At 35.4% G+C, this 23,653-nt stretch overlaps 1 protein-coding gene across 1 annotated transcript in view; it reads left to right on the plus strand.

The window, feature by feature from the left end:
- conv (insulin like growth factor binding protein acid labile subunit convoluted) overlaps window positions 1–23,653 on the plus strand; it is a 180,597-nt gene that overhangs the window by 104,517 nt on the left and 52,427 nt on the right. Inside the window, exons 3-4 of the mRNA XM_081743372.1 lie at window positions 106–206; window positions 19,122–19,317. Coding sequence (XP_081599498.1) covers window positions 106–206; window positions 19,122–19,317 — 297 coding nt within the window. The remainder of the gene's footprint in view (window positions 1–105; window positions 207–19,121; window positions 19,318–23,653) is intronic.

Consider the following 23,653-nt stretch of genomic DNA (forward strand, 5'->3'; position numbering starts at 1 on the left):
AAATAAAGTCTTAAATGATTTCATTGAATAAAGACAATGTAGCAATTATTTGAAAAAATATTTGTATGCTAAAATATTAAAAAAAAAATAACTATTGTATTTCAGGACTCGTGTCTCTTCGAACTTTGGATTTATCCCATAATTTCTTGGAGAGATTGGATAACAAAACTAATGGTTTGCTGGAAGATTGTTTATCGCTAGAATCGGTAAGTAATGTTTGATTTTGTCTTATTTTTAAATCATTCCATTTTAGCTTTGTATTATATCTCCCTAGAAGACCGCCGTCTCTCACCAAGGGCTACCTCCATTTTCTAACAGTAAGCTCAGTTCATTTTGCAATACACAGAACAACAAGTTTACCCCACACTAATATTAGTGTAATAGAGTTCCGTACAAGTGGTACAGACGTTAACCTCATTGTAAGACCAATATGGACTTCTCGGTGATGGAATGGGTCACGAACTTCTTGAGCCATGACCGGAAGATGCAGAAGTAGTCAAACCCAGTGGCGCGGACGCACTAATTACTCAGAGTGACCCGAGAGCTCCTCCGTGGCTAAGCGGTTAGCGTACGCACCTTTCACGTGGAAGACCCGGGTCCAATTCCCGGCGGGAGCTAGGTGGTTCAGATTCCACGTTAATCAGTAGGTCCTGTTGCATATAGCCTCGCTGCGGAAAGGAACGTTAAACTCAAAATCAGCTCAGCTCAACTCAGAGTGATCCAAAAGGACGAAGTCTGACGCGGGCAGACCTATGACCCGGAGTGACCCAGATAAACCCATGGCCCGGCCTGACCCGGACAGATACATGGCCTGGTAGGATCCGGAGGCGAAACGTCCTCGCATAGATGGAGAGTATGTATAAGGAACCTTGGCAAAGTTTTGCACTCCGATTTTCATGAAATTTTGTATTGCAATGACCAAATACGGGTCTTTTTTTTTTTTTTCGGAAAAACGGTTTAAGGGAACAAAAGCCTCCTTTGAAATTTGTTCAAGCCGGCGCTAAAATCCACAGAAAGACACGATCAATTTAAATGAAAATTCATACACAACTAGTGGATATAAAATAAGAATAAAGTGTATTTGTTACTTGTCTGTGGAAAACAGAGGAAAGGACAAAAGCCCTTCCGCAATTTGTTTCTAGCTGACCCTGAAAGTTACAAAACAGACAATTCGAACAATATTTCACTCACACGCATCTGTTGTTATGCAGTGTACATCACAGAACGTTCTGTAGGATCGTCCAGTCTGTGGATCTGGAATACTGACAGATTTTGTGTACCTCTTAAACAGTGTTCTTTGTAGGCAGTCAAGCTATTTAATCGTTGAACAACATGTTATTACATTATTGTTACAAATTGCAAACTTGTACATCATATTTCCTTGTTTTCAGATCACTCCTTTGAAACAATAACTGATTCCTTTGTAATAGTAACAGCAATGATAAGTTTCCAAGTATATTTCACGCTTGGTAAAAAAACCGTTTGCTCATTTATTTGTTGAAATATTGTCCTAGATATCTTATCAAGATAACTTTATGGAGATAACACATAAGATGATGTCCAAAGTCATTTATTTGCAAAGAATTGTAAGTAGGCACGTGTGTATGTCCTGTTGGCCTATTGAATAAAACACTTAACTAAAGGAGGTCTCACGTTTTAATTGCATAACGTATGTAGTTGATATTAATCTTGAATATAACGTGAAGAGCGTATAAAAGACATAGATCAAAGTATTTTCTGATATCTGTAGTAGAGCAGAAAAACGTTGATATGGTTCTTAATCTGGCAAATATTGTAAACCTGCTGTTCGTAACGCTGCAAATAATGCGGCTTCCGGAATTACTCCCCAGGAAAGACATGCTGCAACTATTCTTAAGAATTTAATTGAAGAGTGCATGGAAGATACTACTTCTTTTGATATTGTAGAAGAAACATTTAGCTGTTACTGAAAAAGACGGAAGGGTAGAATCTCTCGCAGTAAAAGATAACGACTTAAGTATTGTGCTGAAATCGATTCGAGTGGAAATGATGGACCGTCAATTTTGACTACAAAGAGAGAGTAATCATATATTGAGAAAGTGGTGAGAAGAGGCTGCTATTCCTACAACTTGTTCAATCCAAGCATAGGAAAGTCACTCACTTCAACAACTAGAGCGGTGGGAGAAACAGATGGTAGCTGGAGTAACTCGGTAAGATAAATTGTCGCAAGTTTCACCGTATGTACTAGAGATGTCCCAAGAAGCTATGCAAGTACATTTTCCAGTGCGTGATGTTGATCTGCGAACATAGACTACAGGCTAGTAACAACCGTCACATGACATTCTTTAAGGCATCATAAACTTGGTAAACATGGTTGTGGAAATTTAAAAGTGCACATAACGTTGCGTCTCGAAAAGTGACCAAATTTGTTTCTACTACGTATGTGGAATGAGTTGTGGACGACAACAAGAGAACCGTAAATGCCTTTGTTAACGAAGGAAAACAACATATTCTCCATTTGGGACAATTCCACTGAAAGTGGATTTCAGCTTCAAATGCATGATAACCGTACGTTGGCTGTAAAAGGAGTCAAGACAGTTGTCCAATCAGTGAATGCTACAACCCATAGTAATGCTATTCAACCAACCCTATCAGCATATAGTATTGTTGTCACCATTATTGATAATTTTAAAGAAACCAAAAAGCAAGTTCAGTTCCAGAGTGCACGAAATTGTTTTCCTCCGCCCTAAAGTCAGGAAAACTTACAAAGGAACATTTTCGTGCTTGGTTAGAGAACGTTTATTTCCCTGCAACATAGAGTAACACAGTGCTGCTATTAGAATTCCTGGAGTGGACATTGTGAAAATGCTATACGCACAGTTCAACTTACAAAACGAAGATGTGATTACCAATACTGGAAGGATTAGCATGGAAACTACAACCGTTAGATGTTTATTTCTTCGTTTGTGGAAGAATTTTGTTCGACGTTTTTCGGAGACAGTTATCTTACATCTGCACGATATTAATTTGCATTTAATCTAATTAATTTGCATAAAATTACAATCACTGATTCACAATTACTTCTCATCTCCAAGGTTTAGAAACGTCTTCAAGTACCCGTGGTAACACATTGGGTTCACAACAAAAATAGAGGAACGATTTTAGATGCTTGTAGAGTATTGCTCTGACACAAATGTAAATCCGACATGTGACATTTGTGGACAGGTAACAATAATTCGTTATGCATCGCTCAAAAAAATCACTGCGTTAAACACTTCTTTGATGATTATTTATTTATTTATTTATTTATTTGCCATCAACACAACAGGCATAAGCCCAGTTATAGTGTTGGTGCATTACATAATACATTTACAATAGTTTTCTTAAACATAGAGTTCATATTGGAGATGTCAATTTCTTTGTTTGATACATATTTTGTTATAAGTAGAACACATTCTCCAAATTGGTGATTTCAATAATACGTTTTCCTTGCTTTTTGCAAATAGAACAGGCCAGAGCTGTCAGCACGAGTTTTAAGTGTCGGGACATGAAAATTTAATGTTGATATGAGATCCGTACAATTAAATTCGTTTTGTACTATTTTATGGAGAAAAATCATATCTGCCACATTTTCCCTTTGTTCAAGTGTAGGGATACAGAAGTTGCCTATTAATGTTAGATAATTTTCATAATATGGATAGATTCCAGTTGTCTTGTACGTCAAGTATTTGATAAATTTAGATTGGACCTTTTCCAGTTGGTGTCCGTATTGCTGTTGTTATGGGTTCCCAATCACAGCAGCATACTCCAGTTTTGATCGCACATAGGCATAATACATTTTTGTTAATGTAGTACTATTGTTAAATTCCTTTCCAATTCTAATTATGAACCCTAACATCTTGAGAGATTCGTTAACTATGTTCTCTACATGGTTATTAAATGTCAATTTCGTATCAAATATAACTCCAAGATCTTTGACTGAATTTAGTATATTTAGTAAGATCTGATTCATTGAGTAATCAAACTCTATTTGACTTTTGTTTCTGGTAAACGATAAAATGTTACATTTGTTTATGTTTACATTAAGTTTGTTAAGAGAGCACCAATTATCAATATTTTCCATGTCACGTTGTAAATCGAGACAGTCATGGATGGTCTTTGTCCTACCGTATATTTTGAGGTCATCAGCAAAAAGCAATTTGTTACTTAATAATATATGATCAGGAAGCGTAAATTAAAGAAAAGCCTTTTAACAGAAATAATGTATTTGTATTAATGGTGTTCTCGTCTTTAATTTCACTAATTGTGAATCAATGTGACATACTTCGATATTTCGAGATCGTGTGGCAAAAGAAAATAACCATTAGTATAGATATACTTGAAATGATCATGATTTGTTGATTTCTGAGATGATTACAAAATGTCTCGCCAGGAGACTTTAGCCCTTAAACAGTTTCTCCGTAGAAAATAAAACTTACGCATTCATTTATTTTATGTCTACTATTTGTGTATGAAGTATAATTTCAATTGTTCATGTTTTTCTATGGATTAGAACACTTATTAGAAATAATTTCAGAGGAGGTTTTTGCCTCTTTAAACCGTTTTTCCACAGAAAAAAAACCCGTACTCAGTGTAGGTCTACTTTCTACCTACAAAATTTCATGAAAATCGAAGTGCAACACTTTGCGAAGGTTCTTCGTTAGTGCGATTTTAACAAACATGATTCTCTCCTCTTTCATTGCCTTTTTAGGGCATATTTTTTTTTCTCGCTTATTAATTGCGTCTGTATGTATCAAGCATTGTACTGAAATATAACTACAATGTTTATCGAAGCTCAAACGCGTCAGAATCATAGAAAATATAAGCTACACGTTCCTCTTATGAGGGATCATAAAAGTGTAATCAACCTTCAAAACTCGACGTTTAGGATATGAAAAATATCGATGAGCTGAGACAGTAGTTTGTTGATTGTTCTAGTATGAGGTATGTCCAAACATCACCGATAGGAAGACGAATAAACTTTTGAAATGAATCTCGTGGTGTCTTGAATAAGAAATGTCAAGCCCAGAATAAACAAATGAATGTTCGAGGTCAAGAAGTATTCATCTTCAATCGACTACAAAGGTAGGGAAATGAAATAATTGTATCAACAAGATGACAGGAGAAACTATGAAATATACTCACTTCAATGATAGTAGACTGGACATATTCTAAGAAGAAATGATGGTTCAATAGAATTTTTTCTTTGTTGAATACCAAGATACAAGATAAGACTTAGGAAGCGTCCTTATACACACAACATGATCTCGTGAGATAAGGTTCGACGAGGAAAAGAATTTACCAAAAAATGATGATTGTGGAGAAAACTTAAAGGAATGTTCATCGAGCAATGGAGTCACAACAGCTAATGGTGATGGCTATAAGAAAATCCCAGAAAATATTTTTATTCGTTTGTCATTAGGAAATGGTTTCTATAAATGTGTTTTCTGCACTGGATAGTTTAGATAGCAAAATTAAATATCTTCCCGGTTGGTGCTGATGTGGTTCGAATTTAATCTTAAACTGTAGATCCACGTCTCATACAACCTCGCTGCTGAAAGGGATGCTAAACTGAAATAAATAAATAAATAATACTAAGTTAGATATTATGTTTTTGTAGCTTTTGTACGTGAACTTGAAGCCAATTTTCGGGAATACATTTAATGCTCGATTTGTAGTTCCCCCCCGTTTTCAAGTTAATAACTAAATGTATTTATATCATAAGTATATAATGTCAGTTTATATATATATATATATATATATATATATATATATATATATATAGAGAGAGAGAGAGAGAGAGAGAGAGAACAGATGGATAACTTTTAGCAAACAAACCATACAAAAACAAAAACAAAACAAATTCTTTAAAAGGATACCACAAATGGCAAATAGCGACCTTCACAGCATCCTAATACAAGGTGGTGTGACGAAATTATGTACCACTGCAATTATCTTGTTAATGAATTGTTCAAGATAGATGGTTGTCAAGAAGTATTGTAAAATTGAAAAGACCTTCATCCAGCAATGGATTGACAATTGTTGGTAATGTTATGTATGTGTTTCAAATATTAATAACAGTCACTACTTCACTCATATAACCCCAGTTCTCAGTTTTGATATCTGAGCATTTGAAATTAAGAAATAAACGCTTATACTTTGTTCTGAGAGATGATATGTTTAAAAATCCTTACAATTACAGGGTTAAAAACACTAAAATTTACTGTTGCTAGGTATAAGTGTGAAGTCATCCATTATGTGAAGGCGTAGCTGAATTTCCTTTAACAATTCAGGATGTTTACTAGAGTCAAGAGGTTGTTATTTGTTGAAATGAAGTAGGATGGGAGAGTGTTTCCTTTTGCCCACATTATTCATCCTACTCTGAAGATTTGCCTTTTCCATTCCACCTACGAAAAGATGATTCATTACTCTATTTATGATTCCATCTTTCCTATTTATACAAAGTGGTCGTAACAAAATCCTTTTTAAGCACAACGGTGCGTGACAGAGAGGTAGAGTATCAAAATGACAAGTGATGTGATATTAGATAACTTTGTAGAGCGATTACAACTTATTCAGAGCGAGAAGTATACGTAACATGCTTTCTTTTCCTGTCGTCTTTCCAAGTAAATGACATATTGCTGTGTTTATTGTTTCTAACTATATATACATATATTAGCTGAACCTGTGCTCTCTACACAGCGCATCATTCGCATAATATCCTTCCCATTTTTCACAACATCTGTACATGTCCCTTTACAGACATATGTGAAAGAAGTCTTGAAAAAAATCGGCATATCACAAAGGGGAGATTTTTTTTTCTCAATATCTCACACCGTTTGCAAAATTTGAGCCTACTTCTGGTTGGAGCTTTTAATTCATGCATGACCAGTGTTTTCTTTCTTCTTGCATACGGTATGTAATAAGCAAATATATTACATACACAATTAGTTATAATGGCAGTTATATATGGTGTTCATTGGGCAAAGCACTCCAAAAATAAAGATTCATCTTACTGGTTAGACTGGAGAAATGGTTATCGTTCCTTTTTCATTATTATTTGGACATAAAACAAACTCCTGAGACATATGCAACCCATATATACAACTTTGTGGTGTTGGAATGTATAAAGCATAGGATATGATGCTTTAGGTTTTTTTTTTTTAATTTCAACGTTTCCAGTGTATCCTAAAAATGTAATAAAGAAATAATGGCCATGTTTTTTAAATATTCAATTAGAACTGGACAATCTACGCAAAATTTCTAATCGGTCAGTGAAAACGTCATCTTTCTAGAGCCTGTAGTTTCCGAGATCTCATTGCCGAAAATATTGACCACAAACATATAAACGTCCACAACATATAGTTTAAAAGAACTCGGAAGGTGGAAGCACAATTCACGTGCATTTATTTTAGAGAAGACTTATTAAATACAAAGGTTTTGGTCAATAATTTTATATCATAAACTTTATGGAAAAGATATAGTTAACTTATTTATTTAAAGTACACAAACTTAAAATGTTTGTCTGTGTTAAACGTGAAATCACACATAACCGTAAATGAAAGATTTGAAAGCTAAAGTTATAGGTTGGAGCTCAGGCGCTTTTAATTGCTATTGTAGCATTTTAATAGGTAGATATATGATTTGTATACTTCTTTAAAATTTCATTTTATGTCATAGAATGTCTTCAGGATTGAACCTTCAATAATATTTGACTTGCTTCGTCGAGACGTGTTTGATATGGGTAATTCAAGGTCATATTACCTAAAAAGATGCATTTCTCCTCTCCCGATCAAGCTTACTATGAAAATAAGCCATTTTTACGCGTAAGTTTCACTAATAAGAATTGTTGTCTTAAAATGTGTACCCAATAATTGTTTTCTGCCTACTGCTTGGGATAGAAATAGAACAAAAGAAGCAATTATCTAGGTAGAAAGGACAATTATCTAGATTTGAACAATTTCTGATTTTTCTGTAGAGTGCTCAGAGTAGTCATAGTACATTGCCGTGAGACGTTCTTGAATCGTTTGAAAAAAAACAATAATAATTTCACGCTGTCTGTGTCAGATATAGAAGTAGGAGGGGAGAAAATAGAACAAGTGAATAGTTTTCGATACCTGGGTAGTATTCTTAGTAATGACATGAAGTGCGAACGTGAAATAAAAGCAAGGATAGGAATGGCGAAAGAAGCCTTTAGGAGGAAGAAAAGTCTGTTTTGTGACCTTGAACAAAGAGTTGAGAAAAAGACTCATAAAATGCTTCGTGTGGAGTGTTGTACTGTATGGGGCGGAAACGTGAACATTACGTAAAGGTGACGAAAATCGACTGGACGCCTTCGAAATGTGGGTGTGAAGAAGAATGGAAAGAATTAGTTGGGTAGAGCTGAAAACGAATGAGAGAGTGTTAGAAATGGTGGGTGAGAAAAGAACACTTTTAGATATTATTAGGAAGAGGAAGAGAAACTGGTTGGGACATTGCCTAAGAAGAGATTGCATCATGAGGGACGTTCTAGAGGGTATGGTGGCGGGAAAGAGAGGGAGGGGACGAAGGAGACTACAATTAATGGATGATATTAAAACAGAAAGATCATACGCGAAGACGAAAAGGCTAGCGGAGGACCGTGGAGCATGGAAGCTTCTCAGCTGCGGCAAGTGACCTGCCAATAAAGGCAGAATACCTATGATGATGATGATCACGCTGTCTGTTATCGTTTTCGTTTTATAGCGATTATCGTTGAAACTGAAACTTCCGGTTTGAATAGAGAGTTATAGCAGGAGAAGGAGCCTATCTTTGGGACACTGAATCGATCTCAAGAACCTGCATCTCGATATCTCCTATTGCTTTTTCTCTATTATCTATCGACAGAGGGACGGCGACGGACAACGCCATTCTTTAAGACTTGCGACAATTATGCACAGCCTACTTTGGTAGTTTAAAAACTTCTATTGAAGGTTTATTTTCATATATTTCTGTCTGCAGTAAATAGTAATAATAATCGACCCTCTCATCATTTCTTGATACCTTCAGTCGACAGCAATATGATAAAATTAGTATGTTTAATATCGCGTTTGGAGGCCTATGACAGATTGTATTCTTTTACTACAGCAAATGACCGGAAGCTAGCGTAATGTGTTTGAGTCTGGTTTCTTGTATTATGTGTCCTTAAGCAACATCGGGGTTCTGGAGGATGGGACGTACTATTAGCGTCAACTCCGATCCACGACCATAGACCATTATGGAAGTCGTTCCTCACCACACTATATGGACTCCAACATAGCTGTACTACGTATTAATCTTCGGTCCGTCGCACCATTAAATTACTATGGTTCAATCGCAATGTATTAAAATAATACATTTCGATTTTACTGGTAATATATTTCCCCGGGGCACGGTGGCTCAGTGGTAGAGCGTTCATTTCTGGTGTATGGGGTCCCTGCTTTGATCCCGGCTCGTGCCAAGTGGATTTTGTGATAGACAAACACCGTGTGTGTGGGTTTTCTCTGAGTTCTCCCACTTTATTCATTCCACTGTTACATTCACTTCTCATCACTGTCTCCTTTAGTGGGACGTAAAACTGAAAGATTTCACTTCATTTTTATCTTTCCTTTATCAAAGTTATTTTTTTATTATGAATTATTATCATTATACTTTGTTCATTGCTCTTTGAAGTGTTAAGAACTATTTTTTCCAATTTACACTTTAATAATTTGGTAATTTAAAAATTAGTCGTGAACATAACAAATATGGTAGTAATTCGACTAATGTAGAATAACTGCATTGGTCTCAATGTATTAGAATGATACATGGCTCAATATGAATTGTGTTAACCAAATGATATGCGATAATCTCAGTCTGTTTTTCTTTTATTCTTCATAATTACTACTTTTTTTAAATTCTGCAATATTATTATTCATGCATAACAATATTATTGTTCGTAGATCCAGAAATAAAGTTGGAGACGTAATAATATTCTAACATCATATACAGAGTATTTCAAAACAACATGGATAACGTTTGGGAGGTGATTCCTGACACCAAGATAAGGCAAAAAGTATCGACCAACCTGGGTGCGCAGATGCTTCCTTTCGGAGTTATAGGATGCCAAAAACATGAAAAAAAGTGAACTTTAAAGGTCCATAGCTTCAAAACTATGAGACGTACCGTAGTCGAGTCAAGACTTCACTTACAAACTAATACGCCTATGTGCCCTATTCGAATATCCATGTTTCAGAATCCTGTGGTACTTCCGAAACAATTTTTATAGAGGGAGTTTGGCTACGGACCTATAATTTGAAGTACTCACCAACTACCTTTATTGAATCCGGGGATAGCACTAGGTACAGACCGCTATTTATGTTTCCAGTAGATATATCGACCACATTTCTTGGAAGTTGTCTTGGTGAGCCTTGTCTTTTGGTATGTATAAATAGGGCACAGCGACGACGTTCAGTTGGATGATCTGAATGTTCTTTTCACGATCTTTGTCCAACTTCCTTATTAAGCTCAACAGAAGATCGAAACCGTTTTAGCGATTCACTTAAGAGATACTGACATTCTCTAAGTATGAACACTTCTTCCTAGCTGTGGAAGGACTAATTCATGACCAAGCTTCTGAAGTAAAAGACGACGTCTAATATTGTCTTGTCCATTTCCGACCTAAATGAGTTGATCATTAATCCTATTTATATTCATCATAGGAGAAAATACCACCATTGGTAATACCGTGTTTCTAGCAACATTGTAAGTCGCACATAGTTTGTCAACAACTTCAACTCCTGACTGGATTCTGTTGTGATACGCCACCATCTTCAGTTTGGCAGCTTCTCTAGTTCCTTCGTATATCGCATTATCAAAATGCTGGGTCGATATGACAAAAACATTCCGATTTCTTTTCAGTGCGTACGACACAATTGCACAGTCTCACCAAAGCTAAACATGCTTAAGTTAACTGGACGATCCTTCACATTCAGGAACTTTGGTAGAAGCTCTTTTTCGTTTTTCTTCAAGGTTTCCACGAATGATTTTTTTTAGAAGCTAATTTCACATCGAAGAGCCGTTACCAGCCATTATGTTCCTTCTCGTGCAAAAAAATAGGTTTTACTAATCTTTCAACGACATTAACGGGTTTGCTATTTTCTGATAAGATCCTTGAAGCTGCTTGCGGCATATAGACTATCTCTAAGTTTTGAGTATAAAAAGCAGCTGAGTCACACATTGCATGAATTTTCACACTGTATTTCGCGGATTTAGAAGGAATGTACTACTTGAAGCGGCAACTTCCTCGGAAACTTTCATGGTTTTCAGCGATAGTGACATTATTCCCAAGGGAGTAACTCTTTTAACAATTCTCAACGAAGTCTTCTAAAAGTTCACTAATTTGTGCAAGATTATTAAGAGCTTTCCTTTCTGATTTATCCGTGCGCTCATCAAAACAGAGATACTTTAGAAGAAACTTGAACCGTCTGAAACTCATTACCAATCACAATATTTCCACTCCATGGCCGTCAGTACCTCATGGATCTTCCAAAGGCATTCTGTTTGTATGTAAGGCACCTGTTCTATAAATTAGTCCCACGAAAGATTGAATTTCTATCAACTGTAAAACTTGCGTCACGTTCTCGTTCGAACTTTTCTCGACCTTCGAGGCAAATATACTGGTTTGTATACTCAGCTACTTTTGTAGCATTTCATTGGTAAAAATATTACCCCGATACTCAGTTCTGATTTAGCTCGTCGTACTTGAGTAATAACGCTCGGAAGGGTATTACAATGTTCTGTGTCTAAGCACGTCGGTTCTTCTTACATGGTACCTTCAACCATCTTGAAGTCTTGTCGTTTCCAAGATAATATATTTTACAATTTGAATTAGATTCAACCTTAGTTCCACTCTCTTCAGATTCAGAACAGAGATAGTGTGGGTCAATGAAAACTTGACCCACCACCCACCGTGACCTTCGACCCACTGGATCCACGACCCACCGTGACCTACCACCTACCATGACCCACCGTGACACACTCCGTCTCACCATCCACCAAAACTCATCGTCATGAACTCTGACCCATGATGCACTGGTCAACTCCTCTCAACTGAACAAAGTGTTTACACTTGAAATTATAAGACTGTGAAATTGTCGCTAATCGGAGTTTGAATTTCTACGGTCAATCGCTCGAACACCGCTCTGTTACAATACCTGGGGACCTGACCTTTACGATATAAATGGTGAAGTGTTTGTCATGGGCCTATTACGATGAATTTCAATTTAATTATCATATATAATAATTTCCTTATTGAACTACAGATATTTTTCAGTGGAAAATAGAATGAAATTTGAAAGTCTCAAAGCAACGTAAAGTAGACCAATATAAAGGAAAAAATGTAAAATTCGACTGTATTTCGAAAGCCAAATCCAATTGCTAGTATTACAATTACAAATATCGCGCGAATACTGAAACTCTTGGGATCGGCGTAAATGCTACCGATTTTTCCTCTTTGGAAATTAGAAGTTACGGTGAGGAAGAATAGTAGTAATGTAAATCGGGAGCATTTGAAAACGATGAGGTAGCCTCAACTTGAAGAACGTTTTGTGATATTTTCCTCATTGACGAAGGTCTATATAACTTGCTTTTGAGTTAAAGAAGGAGATCTCGAGTAAGTCATTGTGACACTCATAAGGAACGTCTTCTCATACGAGCATTAGTAGTTTGTATAGTCTTACATGCAACGATTTTAACTAGCTAAAAGTTTAGATAAAAGGTTAAGTGACGCGGTAGTAAGTGGTTAGTGTATTGAACTTCTGTTCGGTGGGCCCGGGTTCAAATCTCGGCCAGGTTGAAACTTTTTCAAATGTTTCAATTTCAATACATACTCAGTGTGACAAGAAAGATCTCTTCTCCAGAAAGAAAATGATGTTGAAATGAGGAGAATTGGAGACGGTCTTTCAATCATTTACTGGGGGCAATCATTTACTAACTTATTTGCAGCAGTTGTTCTAGATTTTATATTTTCAGCTACTTTCAAGCATTTCCTGATAAATGCATGGTAAACATACAGTATATAAAGAAATAATACATTATATACACAGCAATATTGAGATTAATATATGGTGTTCTTTGGAAAACACGATTCGAACCATAGAGATCCATCTTAGAATGGAGAACTGTTTCGTTAGTCACCTACTTTACAATTTTACCTGAATAAACACCTGGATCAGGTCTACCAACTGCTGCCAGTGCCGCGAAAAGTTACGTGTAAATTGGGTTGCATCTGTCTAGACATTCTCACAACTGCAAATTACCTGGACCCCAAGCAATGGAATTAGAGCGCTTAGGGGGAAGATACTTTTGCGGCTGGGTGTACAATGCACTGAGTCACGTCCTATTGACCCATGACCCACTGACCCACTCCATCTCTGATTCGGAATTACTTTCCCTCTGTTCTTCTTGAGCCCCTGTCCGCATCGTCGTGAGAATCTTCAAGGTCAATTGTCTTCTTAAATATCAATCACTGATCTCAAAGCTTCTCCTAAATCGATTGGATTCTGTAAATCAGGGTTTCTCAACCTGGGACCCACTACTCATAAGTATGTCGCGAGAGGGTCTCATGGGGGTCGCGAAGATAAATGGAAGAGAGAAATATAATTAGAATCTAATAGCGGATCTAGAATCTAATATTTTGTTTAGGGTCCTTTGTTGTTCTTTGCAGAATTGTACATGTATGTGTGTGAGCAAATGGTCTTTTTCTCAGGAAGCTGGCCACAATGAAGGTAGATTTTTTGGTGTGGGGTAATATTTGTTTCCTAAATTTTAAATATAAACAAGTTGCTTTTAACAGTTTTTGGTGATACTGAACACATACACAACAATGTATCAAATTCACAACAATATGAGGTAACTCAAAGTGGCGGCCTCTCAAAAATTAAAATACTCATAACTTTCTTAACAATATCTTTTTTAACCAAAATTAGTAATCACTTTATTTTTTTTATCATATGACCCAAAATTAAAGGAGTTACGAAGTTCTAAATTTTTCAAAGGCCTTCATTTTGAAACAGTATGATGGATCGGATTCGATATTTGTAGGGGGCCGCGGTAGATCAGTGCTAGAGCGCTCACCTCTGGTGCTTGGGGTCCTGGGTTCAAACCCTGCTCCCGCCAAGTGAACGGTGTGCGTGGGTTTTCTCTCGGGGTTCTCCCGTTTCCTTCCACTTTCTTCATTCCACCATTTCATTCATTTCTCATCATCACCGTCTCCTTTAGCCTAACCGGCATAACCGTGGGATGTAAAACTCAAAAATTTCATTTCATTTTCGATATTTGTAATATGAATGAACTGATCAAATTTGGTTTTAATTAGGGTGACCAGATTACTGACTTGAAAAAAGACGTTTGTCTAAAATAACGTAGACCGTTATAATTATTAATACCTATAATAATTACCGTATACTGAAAGTAGCTTTATTGTGGACTTAAGGCGTCGACTATGATCGTTTCAAGTTGATGAGATGGTTGTAAGACTAATAAGCAATATCATACTGTCATACCATGAAAGGGTTAAGAATTTATATATAACGTAGACAGACATTCTGAGAGCTTTAACAAATATTTGTAAATTTTACACTTCTTACTTAAACATGGCATTATGAAAAAAAAATCATTGTTTGAACGGTGAGAGGAGTACAAAACTTTATTTAAGTAGAAATATGGCTCTACTACTGTATATTACTGTAATAAACTTAAAAAGCCACACTGATTCATCAATGATGTATTTTCTCATACAAATAACTCGTATTTAATTGGATATGCTTTCATTTTCAGCTGTAACATATTTCTTTGGTGCTCCTATCTCCACTAATATTTGTGTATTTATTCAAAAGCAAATCATAAAAATCACAACCTGAATATTTCTGAAAATTATAATTGCACACATGCAATAGTTTTACTTGTTTGTATGGATAATATACTCCTTTCCTTAATCCACTGTTATTAATAACAGGAATCTCTTTCAAAGGACAATCTCTAGCATTATGTCTAACCAATGAGAAAAAAAAAATCAGCAAGTTTCAGTAACTCTGATAAACATTCTTCATTTCTTGATTCAGAAAAATACTTAACCCAAATATTGCTAGATTTCTGTTCACCATCTGCTAAATCACCGGTACCGGTATTGAAGAATCTCTGAAAGTTACAAAATTGATCAAAGGGTTTTACATCGTCAACTTTCACACCAACACTGTTTAGTTTATCATTTATATAAACGATCGTTTTCTTTTCACATATTTCGAACTTGGCACTGATCCATCCATTTAAAAATAGAGAATTCTTCATACTGATGTATCCACTTCTGAAGATATTCCACAAATGACATATAAACACGAGGTATTTCATCCTCCAATTTCTTACATTCCACGTCATACCCTTCATCTCGTTTTTCTTTTATTTTTTCTCGAAATTTTTAGAGATATGAAATTATGCATTTTCTCTTCTGTATTACCTGTAAAACATTCTGTGGATATAGTATACGTAAGACCGTCTGAGTTCCAGAAGAAGCTGGACGCTCATACTTTTAGGGATTATTCATTGAGTATCTACGAACTTAGAAAGGGGGTAACAAATCCACTTTCATTTACTTATCCACTGATACGAAAATAAAAAAGAACGTACCTATTTGCCCTTGTACTTTATATGCTATAGCGCATTCATTATATGCAACAAGGATTTTGGTCTGCATCATGATATAAATTTAAAAATATTTAACATATTTCGAATCGAAATCAACAAAATTTATTCTAGAAAGTAAAAATAGAATATTAAGCACATATAATGAAGACAACGCAGTGATTTAATTTGGTAACGTATAAATATATAATATGAAGTATCCTCGCGCACGGAAGACAGGGGGTTCTCATGTATACTATTACCCATTCTGTAAAATAGTCATGACTTCAGATACTGAATTCTCTTCCCTTTCCATAGCAAAAATGTTAGGGTGGAAAACTGACATAAGTAAGTGAATTGCCTCACTAAGTTTGTTTTGAAAAAAGAAGAAGAAGAAGAAGATCGTATTAAGTTGGGGACGCTACCTTGAAAAAGGAAATAAGCCTTCAAAGTTGGGAACATTTCAATTAATCTAGTTATGCATGGAAATAAGGATAACCACGTACTTTTTGAGTGACGTAACAGATTCCTGTACTGAATATCTACAAAATCACAAAATTCTTTCAAATTCTCTGTACGAACACAATATATGGAAAAATAATTAAATATTTTCAAAACTATGGATTCCACATCAACACTAAAACCAGTGTCAATAAATACCATGCTGGACACTGTTATAACACGTGAGCAGGATATCCTACTCTCACAAATTTGGGATTTAGTTCCCTTTTCAAACAGCTAAATATGTTATTTCCTCCTTTTCTACCAATTGCTCCGAAGTTTGTATTTGTATTATCTTCAGAAAAAGACACTTATTTTAATAAGAAAAGATTGGAATTTTGTTATTATTGTCAAAAATCAGATAAAAATATAGTTCTTTCACATGCTAATTTGTATGGATGCCATGGTTCATAAAGGAACCCGAAAAAAGAGGACATCCCCCTGAACACCTTCTTAAGAGTCTGAAAAAGGGGACATGTCCGGATAAAAGAGGACGTCTGGACACCCTAGTTTTAATCTTTTAGGGTTCTGTATGGATTGTAAGAAATGGATGGAAATGGATTGTACTGTTATAGAAATAGATGGATATCGTGAGATCTCCCGCAATAGGTATATTAAAAATCTCACACAAGCGTATTACGAAAGAGAAATTATGAGGGTCGCTGGCAAGAGGATGTGTTAAAATGGGGGTCGTTATAGGAATTAGGTTGAGAACCATATATATCCAATTCTCTGCCATGGTGATGGACCAAAAAAAAAAAAAAAAAGACTTTGTTTCCACGGTTACACGGTCGGTCACAATGTACCAGTCAGATACAAACATGTTTCTACTCTACACGATCTAACAATAAAACAACTTGAGCAGCACTTTGTCTTTCAAAGTGCAACACAAGGAGATATTGTTAAGGCAAATAGTCAAAACCAATTAAAATTCAAGAAACGGCGGCAAATAAGAAATGGCTTTATCAGATTGATACACATGCGACCGACCGTAGGTTAAAGAACAAAACAGAAACGTTACAGCTATTGAATGATACGCAGTAATGCACCTGAGATAATATAAAACGTGTGAGGTGGTTTACATTCAAATAAAAATTACTAAGAAATGCATCAATTAGCGCAATTTCAACTGTTACGAGTACACATCAAAATATTTCAATTTCATGAGGGTGCATTTTTAGTGCATATTTTTAAGTTGTTCAGAGATGAGTGTTGGGATGAAAAAAATATCTAATCGTTGGGAATGTATGTCAGGCCAAGCACTAATGTGTGATGTAAATTCAGATTTACAATGCGAACCATCTAAGTTAGCCTTACTTAAATGAATATATCTTGAAAACATTTAGTCAAGTATCCACTGACACTAGTTCAGTAACGGAAGAACTATACATATATATTAAAGAAATAAAGATCAAATTTAGTCATATCAATATGTAAAAGGAAACAGTGAAATTCTTCAATCAAATTAAAAAAAAAAAAAAAAAAAAAAAAAAACTAGTGGTTACAATCTCTTATTCAACTGTAAACATTTAATAAGTAGTATAGAGTCCAACATCTGACACATTATGTAAGCTTAAATATTTAACGGATAATTTATAAACTCACTCTAGTACTTGGCCAATTGTATCAGTAACAAGGTGAAATGAAATGAAATCTTTGAGTTTTACGTCCCACGGTTATGCCGGTTAGGCTAAAGGAGACGGTGATTATGAGAAATGAATGAAATGGTGGAATGAAGAAAGTGGGAGGAAACGGGAGAACCCCGAGAAAACCCACGCACACGGTGTTTGTCCACCACAAAGTTCACTTGGCGGGAGCAGGGTTTGAACCCGGGACCCCATGCACCAGAGGTTAACGCTCTACCACTGAGCCACCGCGACCCCTATTAAGAAGGTGAATATTTAAGTATTCAAATTTTCCTGTCACTTGTAGATACCTCCCAAAATCATGTTACATGCAAATAGACAGTTTAAATGTTCTATTATCGTACTTTACCTATTGCAGGTCAACTTTAGCTTTCACCAGCTAGTGGTCTTTCTTTCTGTATTTGAAATTGCTGTGTTTGTGGTAGCTTCTTGGAGACTCTATTGCGCCTTGAAGATTTGATGCAGGATGCAAGATGATTTTTTGGTTGAAAACCTGGTTATTTTATATGAATTATTGCTTTTGTTTGTTTAAACTAATTTTCCTTTCTAATTTTTCTAAAGATCATTCTTTCATTATTGTTTTCTAAATAATACAATAAAAAGAAAATATATTATACTGTGTTGTATTTGAAAGTTTACAAAATCTTAGGAAAGTTCTAACGACAAAATATTGTTATGTAATGATGGAAAAATAAGAAGTATTTAGAAGTCTAATTTACCCTAAGGTTTGTCTTCATTTTATTCATGATTTTATCTCAAATGTTAATTATTACTGAAAACACTACATGCTATTTTACCACAAGTGATTCCTGAATATTGCAAACGCATTACTTCTGCTTCCAACGATTTAAGAAAGATTACAAATCCTGTCTTTGTGATTTTTAGAAACAATATTATGCACGTATACAAAATTTAATATATTACAAAAATCTTTGCTCAGTTTCACACACAGAATTATGATTTTTATAAATAAAATTAATGATGATTTTTTCATTCATAGTTCGTGATTTCATTACAGCTCATAAATATTACATCTAAACATATCTGTACATGTAACTCAATGCAGTTGTTCCCCCCCCCCCCTTCAGTCAAAACCGTTTTTAGTGCGGATTAACATTTGTAGCACATCTAGTTCTGCTTTAAGACATTAACAATGGATTCTGTTCTATTTACAATCAGATGCATGTTTGTAACGTAGATATATATCATTCATTTTGTGTCCCCTATTAACAGTAAATAAGATATACATTGCTACCTGTGTTGGAAAATAAGTAGCATTGACTTTCTCTCTGCATTTTAAAGGTAAATTTGAGCTTCAACAAAATATCGTTTGTGACTCGGAAGACGTTTCCCAGTAGTCCTTACATCCCATACAAGCTCCGGGAGATTGACTTAAGCTACAACCAGATACCTGTTCTCACTTATGACCTCACCTACGGCACCAAGAAAGTGGAAGTTCTCAACGTTAGCCATAACATTTTGAATGAACTTCGTGCAAGTAAGTAGATGTTGTTCTATTAGGATAAGAATGTCTCATTATAATGTGGTTGAATTTTACATAATCTTGTATTCGAATATTTGAACAAAGTATTTATTTGGATAATGATTAATTGTAGAAATAATTACTCAAATAATCCTAATTATTTATACAAATTGTTTGAATAATGAACTGATCAAGGGAAAACTTCGTTCAATTACTCGAAAAGTGTTAATAATAATAATAATAATAATAATAATAATAATAATAATAATAATAATAATAGGTATTCTGCCCTTATTGGCAGGTCACTTGCAGCAGCTGAGAAACTTCCATGCTCCACGGTCCTCCGCTAACCTCTTTGTCGTCACGTATGATCTTTCTGCTTTTCTATCGTCCATTAACTGTGATCTTCTTCGCCCTCTCCCTCTCTTTCCTGCCATCATACCCTTCAGCATGTCCCTCATGATACAATTTCTTCTTAGGCAATGCCCCAAGCAATTTCTCTTCCTCTTCTTAATAATAAATAAAAGTGTTCTTTTCTCCGCCACCATTTCTGATATCCTCTCATTCTTTTTGCGCTCGACCCAGTTAAGTCGCTCCATTTTTCTCCACACCCACATTTCGGAAGCTTCCAGTTGTTTTTCATCACTTTTGCGTAATGTCCATGTTTCCACCCCATATAGCACAACACCACACGAAAATGCTAATAATCTGTGTGCTTATTCTGCAATTCTTATTATTAATATGTGCGCACACAGATATTTTTGTTGAAGGGCTTGAAGCTTTGTGACGTCTAATACTGCAACCCACTACTTCTATGTAGTATTGAAGGGTATTATTCTGTATCCGAAAAGACGATAAGTAATTGTAAAATAATTCCATTTTATTTTCGGAAAAAATAGAACTAGATTGCATTTATAAGAGAAAGAGTATAGATGAAGTTTGATATCAAATTTTCATGTTACATTGATCGTTTTCCACTTAAATATAGTTTTATGGAGAAAATGTACATATGTATATTGAGTTAGGAAGGTTTCGAGGGGTCTGGACTCCGTCGTGGGTGCGTCCCTGATATAGAGACCTATAGTCTATATAATCATATTTGCAAGGTGATAACCTTGAATTCTTACTCTCTAAAAACATGCAAATAAAACGCCGCTGTCTCGACGGATGGAAAATATTGTTGATTAAAAATACACTAGACTCCCGAGTATCCGGCTCGCGACTATCCGGCCTGGTTTACGTTAATGTTTTGTTTGTGTTTCCTGCACTTAAGTTAGGCATTACAGAATTTATGCTAAAATGTGAACAGTTTACATATACTGTATTCATTCTTTAACGTACTTTTCCTCTAATAAATTCTTGAAACGTGCAGTGCAGTACATAAACATTTATAAACTACCAGCACAGAGCCAAATAAGAAGTGAGAAAATATTATTATATCACTGAGTTTTGGCATAAAAACTTTGTCGTCTTGTATTGGTGGGGGAAGAAATGAGTTCATAGAACTCCGGCTTATCCGACTTTTTTGTTATCCGGCCTGCCCTTCCGCCACATTTGGCCGGATACTAGGGAGTCTACTGTATTTCAAAGTAAAATAACGCATAGTTATAAAATTGTAACACAATTCGTTAGTGATCATCATGGAAAATACTGGTTTCGTGACTGTTAACTGTCCAAATACTCGAAAAGAAGACTTTTGGTCCTAGTATTCAATTATCATCAGTTCGGAAGACCAGTTATTTTAAATAGGCCTATTAGATTTTTTTCTTATATATAAAAATTTCGAAAATGGTAACATCTATCTATAGATTTTGTTGTTTAATTTTATTTATTTTATCGTGTTTTCTTTTACTAAATGAAATTGTTTTATTTGCAGGAAGACAAAATTACATTTGTGTTAAAAGAAGAAGGAATATTTTGTGAATATATATTTTTTCTGTACATTTTGACATCGCATGTGAATGAATACTGGTAGCTTTCGGCAGTAGGGAAATGGAGGGGAGGATCTATCACTCTTGTTTTCCTCCAATACCAACGAAGCTTCCGTGCTACGCGAAAAGCGCAAACGCGTGTTGTAAATCTCAGCGAAAGAGGGTAGTTGCGTGAGGGGTTGGTAGTGGGAGGGATGTGTTGTGTTTATACGATCAATAAGTTGTTTTGAGTTTTCTCTTCGTGTGCCATGTTCTCCTGATACAGGACGCGACGGAGTCATCACCGCCCGGGGCAACAAACCCCAACACGCAGTGTTCTCGACCTCACAGTGCATCCAGCCACCAGCTGTTTGTTTACTTTTCTAATTTATTTTTAATAATATTTATATTGTAACAAATTGCAGCAAGAATAGGCACTGGGATCATTTAGCGAGTAAAGCACCATTACTCTTTACTTGTCTTTTTACTGAAAAACATTCACGTTATCTTGCAGACAATCTGTTTCAGGTTATGTATCACGAAATCTTAACTTCAGCTGTTAAGAAACAGCGTGCTTGCTTTAGGATTTCAACAACATGCAAATTATACTAGTGACAATATGTCGTGAAAACATTTACACTCAATTCATATCGATTGATTTATTATTTTATGTGTATGAAAATTAGTTTTCCAATTCAGCTTGTGTTTTTTACGTTTAGATCATTAAACAAAAACAATGAAAACGAATAGTGGGACAAGTTTTCCCCAAATGTCGAAACAAAATGTTATCTTTCGTGTGGGAGGAATTTTCTTAATATTACCAGATTATTTCTCAAATCATAAAGCAGGCTGATTGATATAAGACTCCATTTGTGTCCATGTCAGCAATCCTTTGAGTAAATCACAAACTTTATCCCTTTCTGTACTGCATCTTTTTCGTAAGTGGCTGGCTGGACGCTGCGTTCATATGATTATCACTGATCTGCCAAACAAGGAAGAAATTTCGCATTAAGAAAATTGCCAATGTGACTCTGATACAGACTTTTCAATATCTAAATGTCGATTGTTGTCTTAGATATTCTGATTTTATTCGTCCTACCATAAAGCATTAATTCGGGAAAGAAATTCTAACAAAATCAATTAAACAAATAAAATAAAATTATATGTTTCGATCTTTCAATTCATGCCTATAAAGCCTACTACTTCCAAGATTTCTCAGGGACACTAAGTTATACACCATAATCTCTCGTGAACAACAAAGATATTTGAACAATTGCCAGTCACAGCGAAAAAGACATTAAGTAGAGAGATTTACAGTCCACTTAGAGCTACATGAGCATTATATGAGATCGATTCCCGCGGAAATTAAGAGTCTATTGTTAATAACTGACTACTATTCTATTATATTAATACCAAGATTACTAGATTAATATATTGAAAATATAGGCGTCAATGAATGGGACAGGACTACCTTATAATAGAAGAAATGGTTCTCTGCTGCGGACTGTGCGTCATTCTTTCAACAATTAATCAAAATAATGGAAAATAGACTTCATTGATTGGTTGTCAACGTATTAAAAAAAAAAAGTATATTTCATATCCTCTACGAAAGCAAAGAAAAAGTTACCCTTCGTTTGCTTGTTACATCAGAAACGAAAACAGAATATTCATTACACCTTAACGCACTGTTTCAATTAAGAAAAATCCATAAAACTAATTTTCGCAACATTTTTTTATTATTATTTTAAAAATAATGGAAAATTATGAATATTCTGTACAATAGATTATCGACTCCAGTCACAGTTTAATGGACGTGAAAACAGAACGTGTGCGTATATCCATCGAAATGATCCACGTAAAACATGATTAACCTCACGTCGACTCTAGTTCACAAGTATCAAATTACGTCATTGTTTGTGTGTATTTTGGGTAATTGAGCAAGTTAATCGACAGAAGCTTATTCTATACATTAATATTAAGTCAATATTTTATCCAAGCATGTTAGGGGAGGGGGAGAAAATTCCTCCAAATTTTTGAAGATCCAGATGTATAGCACCACTGCCAAAACCTCTCAGCGTTTACTTTGATGTATTTCACTTTAATTTCACTTGATTTTGTCTCGATCACAAAGTATTCTCCTGATTGAACAGAGAACATTGTGAGACAAGAACTTTCCATCTTTACCCAAAAAAATGTCATTTGTATCTTGCGTGTGTCCTAGTAGAAAAGACGATACGTTTATTTCGGTGATTTGAACGATGGGATCCGCGACTTCGGCACAAAAGCCGTTAGATAGAGCCACTGGCGTTTGTTGTGCGACATGCATCCCACGTGAACTGGAACGACCAATCAACAAAGTCTAAACAAAAGAATTACGTAGAAGATGCAGCTTCAGCGCCAAATAACAAACAACAACTATTCAGGGAACATGCGCTGGGCAG

The sequence above is a fragment of the Thermobia domestica genome, chromosome 16 (assembly GCF_964235325.1).
Source record: "Thermobia domestica chromosome 16, izTheDome1.hap1.1, whole genome shotgun sequence".
Classification (NCBI taxonomy): domain Eukaryota; kingdom Metazoa; phylum Arthropoda; class Insecta; order Zygentoma; family Lepismatidae; genus Thermobia; species Thermobia domestica.